General features: G+C 38.9%; 1 protein-coding gene across 1 annotated transcript; it reads left to right on the forward strand.

Moving 5' to 3' along the window:
* Positions 1–10,083: 10,083 nt before the first annotated feature.
* Positions 10,084–10,791, forward strand: LOC145006301 (uncharacterized). Its single transcript, XM_078965398.1, has one exon. It carries the CDS (start codon positions 10,084–10,086, stop codon positions 10,789–10,791), a length of 708 nt encoding a protein of 235 aa, XP_078821524.1.
* Positions 10,792–12,725: the final 1,934 nt, after the last annotated feature.

Consider the following 12,725-nt stretch of genomic DNA (forward strand, 5'->3'; position numbering starts at 1 on the left):
AACACCTCAAGCAAAGCTTCAGGATCATCTTTATCTACTGCTTTATAGAGCTATTGATCAGCCAAACTGTACACATTTCTTATCTGATATCTATCTATCGGTATTTCTTCAAATTTCCAACTGGACATTCGATAGGACTATCTTCTCCAAATCGATAAGTCAAGATCAGATTAAGAAGAAAACGACCGACCTAATGCTTCATTGTAGATTTTCCGATGAACTATACTCACATCCTGTCACACTTTGACGATGATTTTAGGATTTGAACACCGACAATTTGAGATCGAAGGTGTGATGAAGGGTAGAGAGAGAGGATCGAGAGAGAGAGAGAGATAACATAAAGAGTTGACGTGATTAAATGTCCCTAAAATATCCCTGATTTATTTTAATAAGATGCCCCCGCCCCATTTTATTTTCAGATATTTACGAAAGTTCCACGAAGCATCCTAACCCTCTATTATTTTAATCTAACGGTTATTATTTAGTTCTCGGGTTCTTAGGAAACTTTCAGTTCTCAAATGATCCTTCATATATATATATATATATATATATATATATATATATATATATATATATATATATATATATATATATATATATATATATATGTTCAGATTCAATTGAGACCATTCTAATTTTGTGAGACCGTGAGACCAAATCTAAAAATAATTTTAAAATAAAAAATAAATGAAAAAATCCAAAAATTCTTTTTTTAAATATTATTTTCGGAACTTGAATTAACTAAAAAAAATTAAAAAACAAATTAAAAAAATCCCGTTTTTTTTTTTTTTTTAAATACGTGAAATATTCTAATAGAATATTACACTGACATATTCTAAAAAATAATTTTAAAATGCAAAACAAATAGAAAAATCTAAAAAAAATTTAAATATTATTTTTGGAACTTGAATTAACTAAAAAACATAAAAATAAATCTCGTTTTTTTTTTGAAAAATACTTGATATATTCTAATACAATATTACACTGTACATATTCTAAAAAATAATTTTAAAATGCAAAATAACTGGAAAAATCCAAAAATTCTTTTTTTAAATATTATTTTCGGAACTTGAATTAACTAAAAAAATATAAAAAAAAAATAAAAAAATGCATCTCACGGTCTCACAAAACTAGGTCGTCTCACATGAACCTAACCTTATATATATATATATATATATATATATATATATATATATATATATATATATATATATATATATATATATATATATATATATATATATATATATATATATCTTGCATCATGAAATTTACCTTAGTGTTCTTGCAAATCTTGTGGTATATATGTTGTAATTAATGAGCTAGCTATATGATACCTGTGGAGCCCATGTTTTGAAAACTGGATCGCACCAGCCGGTTCGACCGGGAACCGGTCCCGGATCCAGTTCAAAAAGGTCAAAAAACCGGTATTTGTTTGAACCGGTAAAAACCGGTCCGGTTGAACCAATAAAACCGGAAATTTTAAAAAATATTTATTTTTTTTTTCATTTTTTTGTATTTTTATATAATTAAATATAATTATGATATCATCCGGTTTTTCCGGTTTTTGAGACCGATCCGACCGGTAGGACCACTTGAACCATCGAACCTGTAAAACGATCGGTTCGGTCTCCGGTCCGGTTTTCAAAACCTTGCATGGAGCATTAGGTATTTTGAAGAAAGCAATATTCGATTTCTGAGAAGGCCATTAGATGTTTCAGAGAGAGGAAGTATGGAATTTATGAGTGAGATGTTAGCATCCAAGTAGATTTTAAAATGTATTTTTGATATAAAACGAGGAAAATATTTGCCTTTAATATTGGGAGTTGGGACCACCATTTGTAATTTGGTATTACACAATATCTCCATTAAAAAAATGCATTATCATAATGTCCAAAGTTTTAATTTTTAAAAGAATAAGTTAAAGGTTTTCTCTATTATTATTATATGATTTATATCGATGATAAGACATTTATTTAATCATATCGAAGGGGCTTTTTGGGAAAGGTCGTTCATGAAAGGTATATCATAAATGCATAATTATATCTTTAAGCCCGAGCTTTTCCAATCGTGATTGCCGTTTCTATTAACTGATCACCCTTCACCTTTTTTATTGTACAGTTTGATTAAATTACATCTCCCCCCTCAGCTCTTTGTAAGATTTACCATTTAAAACAACAATTTCTGGTTCACTTAACAAATTTTTTGACTAATTATGGGTTATTGTCATTAAAACTTAACAAAATCTTACTTTAGATTTAAAAGGTTTCTGAAATAGTTTTTTTACATTCTAAACCATTAAAATTTGAAATAACATGTTAATAATCTATTAGGCATCTTTTTAATTGTCATTGTACTATCGTATAATGAGTGAGATGCAAATAAGTTAAATCCTAGCTTGCGTGATTTAGTTTATGTCAAAGAAATAAGCTATACTTTGATATTGATTTGACATTGCTTCACTGGCGGAACTAGATGAGGCGTCGGTGTACTATAGCATCCCCAAAAAAAATTTGTTATATATATATATATATATATATATATATATATATATATATATATATATAAACATGCTTTATGTTATTGTACCCCCAACTAAATAGATTGTATCATGTTTTTTAATGCCAAAAGATATGATAACTTCATAGAATATATTTTGACAATATTTGTATCTCCATATCAAAATTTATGGCTCTACCACTGCATTGCTTAGATGATTTGACATAATTCATCTCTATTTCCTCGCCATTTTCATCGAAACAAGCATTCTCTCTCCTTCAACCTTTCATCTCTATTAAGTACTTCCACATCCTTCTTCCATTCTTCCGACAACTACCCTAACCTTACCCCCTTCCCTATGTTGATGTCCATTCCTGCTCATCTTCGTGGATTCTATATTTGAAATATGGACCATGATTAAAGTCTTCATAAGTGCTCAATAATTTTAGTCCTAGATGCACATAACAAATCATTTTCTCATGCCACAAAATGAAGATTACTTTCAAGATGAACACATGATGAAAAAATCGAAAAGTTTTTTCAATATGAACTCCTTTCATATAATGAAAAGTATGTCATAGATACCCACCACTATCAATGAGAAGAGTTAGATACAACGATAAACTCTTGATCAAAAATAGGAGATATAATATTGGCTATATAGTAAGTTTCTTCGGGCCCTATTTCGATGCTTGATATTCTATATCCTCTCACAAATAACATTTTTTTTTCTAAAAGGCAAAGTTTTTATTTCAGTGTTGGATTTTCATAATATGGCGATGTTTTGATTCCATGAAGAGCAAAAGCTTAAAAACACGAGAATGAATGCTTTGATTATGGTGTTGGATGTAGCTACAATAAGACGCACTTAACAACAACGTTGGAATTTCACCATTGTGGAAGATAGTGTACACATGGACATCTCTATATTACCTGTAACGTCCCAAAAATCCATACAAAATTTTTTTCTTTAAATCATTATCAAAGCCATATTTATAAAAACATATCATAAGTCATAACATAAATTCAAAGTATTAGTTCCAAAACATATTTCATTATCAGAGTAAAACATCCCAGGCTGACTAATCAATGGTGTATGCCATGTGATCACCCCGAGCTCTTCCCTTCGCTACCGGAAGTACCTGAAACCAAAATTGAAAACCGTAAGCACGAAGCTTAGTGAGTTCCCCAACCTACCACATTCCCTGCACAAACACATATATCATATACTGGGCCACACCCTCTAGTTCGGGCCTCGCCCCTACCTTGGGCCCCGCTCGCTACAACGGCCCCTCCGCTCCAGGCCCCGCTCGAATACATATCTGTTTCTTTTAGGCCCCGCCTGTCTCTGGGCCCTGCCCGCTAACCACATATAGTACAAAATAGCATATAACACATAACTGAACATACCCTACTGCATTCTTGTCCTTAGGCCTTGTCTGTCTTGGGCCTCACCCCTGTCCTATCACTAGTGAGTCATGGAACCCCATCCAAGCTCCTATGGTAAGTGAGATACGGGCCCACGCCCACACTCACTCCATGCCTATCTCGGGCCTCGCCCATGCTCTGCTGCTAATGAGATATGGAACACCGTCCATACTCTGCTATTGGTGAGATACGAGACCTCACCCACACTCACCTTCCTACCAGGCACATACATGCATCACACTGACAACAAGTATACTCTATCATGCAAACCATTCCTTGGTCACCCGCCCGACATCGGACCTTGGTCCGGAATATCATACTAGGAGACAGTGCCTAGGGCTAACCCCCGGGTCTCCCTACTCATAACTACATGGGTCGACATTGTGGCCGTAGACCCATTCACACAAAGCGAAACTCACATGCACTGCAAAAATTGTTGATAACCCTCTTGCTGCTGACCGACAATTCTCTGAACGCTGCTCCACTAGCTCTCGGAGCTACCAATATCAATACATATATCACTTAGCTCCAAAATGAACTCTAGAAGCCAAACTAAGTCAACTCTGGTCAAAGTCAATCTTTCTGGCTGACTCTACTCGCCGAGACAGTCCTTTGACTTGTCGAGTACATATACTCAGAACTCTCATAATCCGACCCAACTCGCCGAGTCACCCCAAGACTCGTTGATTTCAACGATCTCTGAGTCCCATCCTGTCCAACTCACCGGGTCACCATTTAACTCACTGATATGAGCCTTAACCAGAAGGGGTTAGTCTTTCACGACCTGACTCGCCGAGTCCAAGAACAGACTCGCCGATTCCATGACAATCTTCAACAGACTCGCCGAGTTGTTCTTCCAACTCGTCGAGTCCATGCCCATCTTCATCCAACTCGCCAACTCTACCCATGTGATTCCCCGAGTCGCTTCAGTTCTGAATCCATACAATGGCTTTTCGAGCCATGCAGAGGCTCCAACTCATAGATCCACTCTTCCCAAGTCTATTCCTCATGTAAAGTTGCAAACTTTACGTGAAACCAAAGAGATATGGGCTTAAAACACTCTAGGGCTAGGGTTTGTGACAAAGGGGCTTCACCAACAACTTATTGGCATAAACTATATGGCTTTCTTGATCCTTAATAACCTAGATCTGAGGGAGCAACCTCAGATCTACTCCAAACTCGAAATAAACCTCCTCCATACTCAAAATGCCCAAATCTCAATCATAAGATAGATCTAAATGCAATAAGGTCAGCTTATTACCTCAAAGGATCTGAAATGTCACACCAACTATGTATCCAAGGCTTCCTCTTGCACCACTATGAACCTCCTTCTCTTCCAAGCTTCAAATCACTTCACCAAGGATAGATCTTGCTCAAAATGGATATGGTGGCTAGGGTTTGGTATTCTGGGTGAGAGAGACTGTATATGAACCCTAGGGAAGAGAATGTGATGTTTAAATAGGGCACCAAGTCCCAAACTTAGGGTTTCCCAATCCAGACCGGACTCTCCGAGTCCACTCTCCGTCTCGTCGAGTCGGTCACTTACTCTTCGACCTGGATCCTGCTTGGACTCGTCGAGTTCCACACTGGACTCGACGAGTTAGCCCCTTTGACCTAGGGTTTTCCTTTCCTTTCTTGGTCTTTCTGGTTATGGGTGTTACATTACCATAAGCCTTTGCCTTTTAAAGTTCATAGTCCACATAGCAAAAAATTATTTTTATGAACGTTGCAAGATTTGCAGAAGGGTTTAAGTGATAGAAATTTATTGTCTTCAACGACTTAAAATGCACAAAAAAGTAGTTCATCGACATATTAAATCCAAAGAAAAAAATGTGTTAGGCTTTGATGACAATAACACATTAGTTATAGAAAAAATTACATGTATGGTTTGTAACACTCCGACTTCCAGGTATGAACTTTACATCTTTATTTTCATCTTTGAAAGGTCTACTCGACGAGTTGGATGCCCTGACTCGTCGAGTAAGAATGATTTTTGGTCGTGTGTTTAAGTGACCAACTCGACGAGTTTTAGGACACAACTCGACAAGTTAGACCTAGGGGATGAAACCCTAATTTTCGGGGTTTTGCACCCTATTTAAATGATCATTTGCCCCTTAGCCTCCCATTACAGCCCCTTTTGAGTCCAGAAAACCCTAAATCGTTGTTTTCTCTCTTTTTGTAACACTCGGTTCCTGGTATGCATTTAAATTCAAGTAATTTGTGTTTTTCTCTGGGTCTCGGCGAGCTGGTGGCCAAACTCGTCGAGTAGACTCGACATTTTGCGGGAACTTTAGTGATCTACTCGACGAGTCGGGGGACCGACTCGACGGTAGAGGCTGTCTGGATGAAACCCTAATATTTTGGGTTTGCACCCTATTTAAACAACTTATTTTGTCTCAAACTAGTCCCCATCGTCCCTCCTAGCTCAGAGAAGCCCTAAATCGAAACCTTAACCTTGTTTGAGTGATTCTTGAGCCATTTTGTGCATTTTTGGTGGTTGTGAAGCTTGAGAATGAAGAAGGAGCTTGGGGAGTTCAAGTTGAAGCTAGTAGATCCAGAGGTTGTGTTTCATTTCTAGCTTATTTGAGGTAAAAAGCTTCAACCTTGACTTTCCATTTGTTAGATACTCTTTAGGGATTGAATCTTGTCTTTTTTTGGGCATTTCTAAGTTACCTTCGGGTGTGGGTCATTATGTAAAGAAATAACCTCAGATCTGGAACCTAGAAGGGTTCTTATGGCATAAAGGTGCCATCTTTACTGCCATGAGAGCCCCATGCATCTTGAAGACTCCATTTTAGGACCTTCTGAGCTAAATGGCCCATGCATGAATGTAAAGTTTGTAACTTTACATGTATTATGGACCCTAGGAGGTCAGATCTATAGTTTGGATGCTTTGAAACCCAATGAAATTAACTATATAGTTTTGGACAAAGATGGACTCGACGATTCGTTCATGGGACTCGGCGAGTCGGGACGTATTTTCCATCAAACCCTTATGTTGATGGACCAAATGCTAAGATTGAAGGTCCATCAGTTGTTTGGGCTCATTGGGGACCTGGAAATCATAGAACCCGACGAGTGTATGAGCTAACTTGGCAAGTTGAAGGCAATATCCCAACCACATGAAGACGGACTCGACGAGTTCAAGGGGAACTTGGTGAGTCATAGACTGAATTCATTCATACGGATGAAGATGAACTCGACGAGTCGGTTGAAGAAGGTCTAATGTGTTGTTGAAGGCGAACTCGTCGAGCTCTTGCTAGACTCAACGAGTAGGGACGTGGTTGTAGCTTTTGTGGACGTGGGGACTCGACGAGTTAGCAGACCAACTTGGCGAGTCGAGTCAACCGGATGTTGACTTTGACCAAAGTTGACTTTGACCAGGGTTTTGACCTTGATTTTGAGTTGGACTTGAGTGATCCTTATAAGAGTTATGAGTATGAAATAGTAATGTAGAGAGAATGTTGTGTAGGAATAGAGGAGTCGAGAAGAGTTTATTTCCACACTGAGGATAGTGCAGACACTACACGACATCGAGACGAGTTACCTTCTAGTAGAAATGGGTCTAAGGCACTAAGGTCGGCTCATTAGCAGGGTACGTAGTAAAGGTGATTGTCTTTGTGATAATCGCTTGGTATGTTGAATTTGTTATATTATGTGCTAGGATGCTATGATACATGTGTAGTAGTGTTAGGGGTGAAATAGTCTCTAGTTATCAGTTGAAAGATACCGAAGGGGTGGATAGTACCCATGCATGCTTAGTAGTATTATCATGTTACATATTTATGTGATAGCGGTAGGGGGTGAAAGAGTCACCGGTTACCGGTTAAAAGATACCTAGAGGGAGATTAGCTCTTGACTACCGGTTGAAAGATACCGAAGGAGAGGTTAGCTCTCGGTTACCGGTTGAAAGATACCGAAGGGGAGGTTTTTTCCCAGCTACCGATTGAAAGATACCGAGGAATAGGCACTATTATGTGGTATGTGGTATTATGGTGAAATCAATAAGCTTTTTTGCTTATGGTTTTCAGTTTTGGTTTCAAGTACCTCTTCGTCTAAGGGGAAGGAGCCGGCGGGGTAGCAGCGCATCACACACACATGATACCGCATAGAGATTTCTGGGATTGTACTCTGACATTATTACTATTTGACGATATGGTTTTTGAGACATGTAACTATGGTTTATAACTTAATGTGTAATCAGTAATGTTTTCTTCAAACAAGTTTTATAAGCGTCATAAATAAATAAAAATTGATCTTGATTTTTAGGATGTCACAAGTTGGTATCAGAGCCTTGGTTTGAGGGATTCAGGCACACCTTTGGGGGTGTCTGGACTCAAATTGAGGGTTTGAAAGATTTTTACAAGAAAATAGTTTTATAAAATATAAAACAAATAGTTTTGGGAAAGAACCAGGTATGTGATGCGTGCGACCGGCCGAGCTCAAGTAAGTTTTCCCCAAGATACCCATACATGATATGTTATGTTATATGATATGATTATGAGAATTTCATGCTAGACTAGGGCTACGGATCTAGGGAGGATGCCTTATATGCCTATTGTATAAGTTTATTGAGCTATATGCTAAGGCTGTTTAGTCAAGCAGTATGACAGCTTTGTTAGGTTATGCTTGGTTTGGTTACTCAATGCACAAATGTTGCTTGCTTTTGTTGGCTAAGGTGTCTAAGTCCATAACTTATTTGGTATATACTTGACCCGACCCGACATGGTCCATTTGGGTTGCACTTCACCCAAACTATTTATGGATAATTTTATGAGAAGTGTATACTTACGATTTATTAATATATTATAAGCTATAATATATTAATATAAAGTCATGTTATATAATTAGTTTTAATCTTGAATTAATTATGAATTAATTTAGTGATTAAAAGGAAGACTAATTAAGTCATGGGATATTACATTTATATGGTGTGGGCTAATACTCATTTGTTAATGGGCTAAGATTATATGGAAGTCCATGGATGATCCATGGAGCTTTAACCCATGTATCCTTGGAAGAGGAAAAGACATAGGTTATTAGGGTTTCACCCTAACCATGCACACTATATAAACAAGCTTATGTTGCATGAAAAACACCTCTAGTGCGTGTGTAATAGCGGTGGCCGGTTTCTAAGTGTTAGTATACTCTCTCATATATTTTCCAAGTTTGTGGTGATTTGTGATTTCCATTTGAGGCATTCAGATTATTGTTGCTTGGCTCTCAAACTCCAAGGAATCAACAATCAACAAAAGTTACATAATTCATCTAGTTCTTTTATATTTAAAAGTATCCCATGCCATGCTAGGTAGCTTAGAAACCTTGGAAAATAATATTTTGCATGTACCTTAAACAAACATAGATCCAAGGTTTATTAGGGTTTCATGTACATTTAGGAAGTGTTAGAATGCTCAAAACCCAATAGCTTTGTGCTTATAGGGATTCTAGCTAGCTTTAAATAACTAGTAATCGAATATGTAATAATATCTGCAAGCTAGTTAAGGGAAGATGGTAGGGACTCCTTATGCAACTGGTGGCGGAGAGTAGGTTGGAGAGTACCTAGGACAAGCCTAGGATGAGATTGGTTTGGAAATCAGTATTAGTAGAAGGGGCTTCGTGAAGTCGAAGCAATCCTTAATGAAAATACGGATAAATATAGAAGGTAGTATGGGCCCGTACTACTGGAAGCAGAGGATCTGTACTAAAATCAAAGAGGGATAAGATGGAACCAATGAACTTGGAGAGTGTGTGAGACCTCTCGAGAGTATGAATGACCCTGACGTTTATGTGTTTTATTTTAGTATGGCGATTACACGACATAGCGCAGGAGGTTTAGGGTCTGGATCAGGATCGGGATCAGGCTTGGGGGCAAGATTCGAGCAGGTTGATGACGGGATACACGAGTTCATCACATCTGAGATCACGAAAGGTATCATTGAGGCGACCTCGGTTATTTTCGATTCAATCAAGGAGGGGATTATTGAGCTGATGGAGCATCGCCTCTGGACATTCAGGAGTGACTTGGCATCTAGCAAGTCGGGTATGCGCACCCTGTCCTTCAAGGACTTATGGGGTAGTGGTGCACTAGAATTTCACGGGGTGAAGGACCCCATTGCTTCCAGAAGATGGATCATAGACATCTAGTTTGCGTAGTTGATGAGCTTCTACCCGAAACGGTCAAAGGTTCGCTTTGTTGCTGGTTATTTAAGAGACAGAGCTACGGATTGGTGGGAGTCGGTTGGCGACTCACTTGGAGCCCCAACTATCGAGGCTATGACTTGGTCAGACTTTGTGACCAGATTCATGGTTGAGTTTACGCCAGCTGTGGAGCTTCAGCAGCTGGCCATGGAGTTCCTTGATATGAGGCAGATGACTGAGACAGTGGCGGAGATCACCGCCAAGTTTTGGGAGAGGGCATTATTGGTGCCCTATTGTGCGGGGGACGAGGAGATGCGTAAAACCCGCTATCATGACATGTTGAGGGATGATATTCGAGAGCATGCTAGCTACTCAGCTTGCCCGACTGTGGACTCTATGATTTCCAGGGAGAGGGAGAGGGAGATTAACTTGGAGCACATTTGGAAGAGGAAGGCAGAGGAGGGACAGGTGATAGGGGTTTCTGAGAAGAAACCTAAGGGATTCGACTATAGGTCGAAGGGCCAGCATGGCCAGAGCCACTGTGGGAAATGTGATAGGTCACACGAGGGCGTTTGTCCTACTGGGTCGGGATCAGACTGCTACAAGTGCGGCAAGATAAGGAACTTTGGCAGGAATTGTATTGCCCCTGCCCCCACAGTTCATATATCAGACCTGATTTGCTTTCATTGCAACCAGAGGGGCCATAAAAAAGGCCAACCGCCCTAGATTGACAACAACAGCAACGCCAGTGGTAGCACTGATTCCAGCGACTGCACGGGTTATGGATGGCCGGAAGGTCAAGTCAGAGGCTCTAGTGGTGAGCAGTCGAGCTTTTCAGTTGATAGCCGAGGAGGCACGCATCGCACCCGATGGGGGTGACGGGTATGGTTTCTTCACTCTAAATGTTATTATATGTCGTTTGTGATATTGATGTGTTATGTTATATGTTTTGTTTAGGATCGTTCCATGTGAACGGTATCCCAGTTCAGGTGTTGTTTGATTCGGGTGCTACCCGATAATTTGTCTCTCTTGCGCTTATCAAGAGGTTCCCTGAGTCTTCAAGCATGTTAGATTTCCCTATAGAGGTTGAGATTTCGGACGACCAATCAGTGCGAGCATCAGAGGTTTTCAAGGATTGTGTTTTGAGGCTATTCGAGGAGCACTACTTGGTAGACTTGGTTCCCATACCATTACAGGGGAACAAGGTTATTATAGGCATGGATTGGTCAACTCGGCGAGTCCAATGAAGATTTACCTTGAGGACCTCTGCATGGACTTGGTGAGTGAGCAAGACAACTCGACAAGTCAGCTAGGATTTTCTCAACTTTTGGACACGCAGAGACTCGGTGAGTTTTCTGGAAACTTGATGAGTCAACAGGGGATTTCACGACTTCTCGAGTGTTGGAAGGACTCAAAAAGCCATTGAGCTATAATCAACGAGTAGGGTCAACATGGGTTGTTGACCTTGACCATTGACTTTGACCTTGACCAAGGGTTGACCAGTTTGACTTCTATAGGTGGTGAGTTGTCCTTGCTGTACTAATATGGTCGAAGGCACCAATGTCGGCCCTTTTTGTATTTTTATCCGGGTTCATTGCACGTTATGCTTTATGATATGTTTCCTGGTTGTAGGATGGTTTCTATGTTAGAGATCGGTTAGATTAGTATCCTGGTTGTAGGATGGTTGCTATGTTAGAGATCGATTAGATCAGTATCCTGGTTATAGGATGCTTGTTATGTTAGAGATAGATTAGATTATCATCATGGATATAGGGTGGTTGCAATGATTAGTGAGATGTTAGATCTACATGTTTACATGTTTATATATATGTGCACATGGTTATTGATTTGGGGAAAGGGTTGAGGCAGGTCTTGTTGTGCGTAGTATGCCAAGACACCCTGGGCGGACCGGGTAGACTGCAGGACAGGGCCAGGAAAATCTAGTCAGGTTGAAGGCTTGGAGAGAGGTCCAGATAGATTGAAGGTGTGGGGAGGCGGTCCATTCAGACTGATTGCTCATTATGCATGTTGTTTGTTTGTTTATTTATATGATATGGTTATATTTATATGTTGTTGGTATTTTGGGCGAACACACTAAGCTTCGGGCTTACAGTTGTTAGTTATGTTTCAGGTACCTCTGATGATCGCAGGAAGGTTAGCTCCTCATGTTTCATGTTTTTATGATTCGATTCTAGGATACTTTGATATTATACTATTGTGGAAACATGTTTTGTAATAATCCTGGTTTTGAAAAGGTTTTAAAAAAAGTTTAAATTTGGCATGATTTTTATGATTGTTACAGGTCCCTAATATTTAGGGTTTATTGTACTCTTTATCCGATTATGGGATTTGTTGTAATATTGGTCCTTATATCTAACTAAATTAGTAGAGTTGGTCCCTCGACATCGTTGCCATCTATCATTTTAGACCCTTCATGTGCCATGTACATAAGCGAATTTTGGTCTTTTCGCAAACTCATTCATAATTAAATATTTCATCTTTCTTCCTTGTTTCTTCTTATCATTATTTTTTCTTTCCAGATGATATCTTGTTCTTATTATGTGAACCATTTTGGCTTTAAAACCACATGAAAGTAATGCTATTGGCAAGTCCAAGAATCCCACTAGTAGTTGTGTAACACACGAATTCTTAGGTATGAA

The sequence above is a fragment of the Lactuca saligna genome, chromosome 1 (genome assembly GCF_052625555.1).
Source record: "Lactuca saligna cultivar CGN05327 chromosome 1, ASM5262555v1, whole genome shotgun sequence".
Lineage (NCBI taxonomy): Eukaryota > Viridiplantae > Streptophyta > Magnoliopsida > Asterales > Asteraceae > Lactuca > Lactuca saligna.

What these genes read in the sequence shown, in the direction of transcription:
- LOC145006301 (XM_078965398.1), top strand. Translation starts at nt 10,084, where the DNA reads ATGAGCTTCTACCCGAAACGGTCAAAGGTTCGCTTTGTTGCTGGTTAT.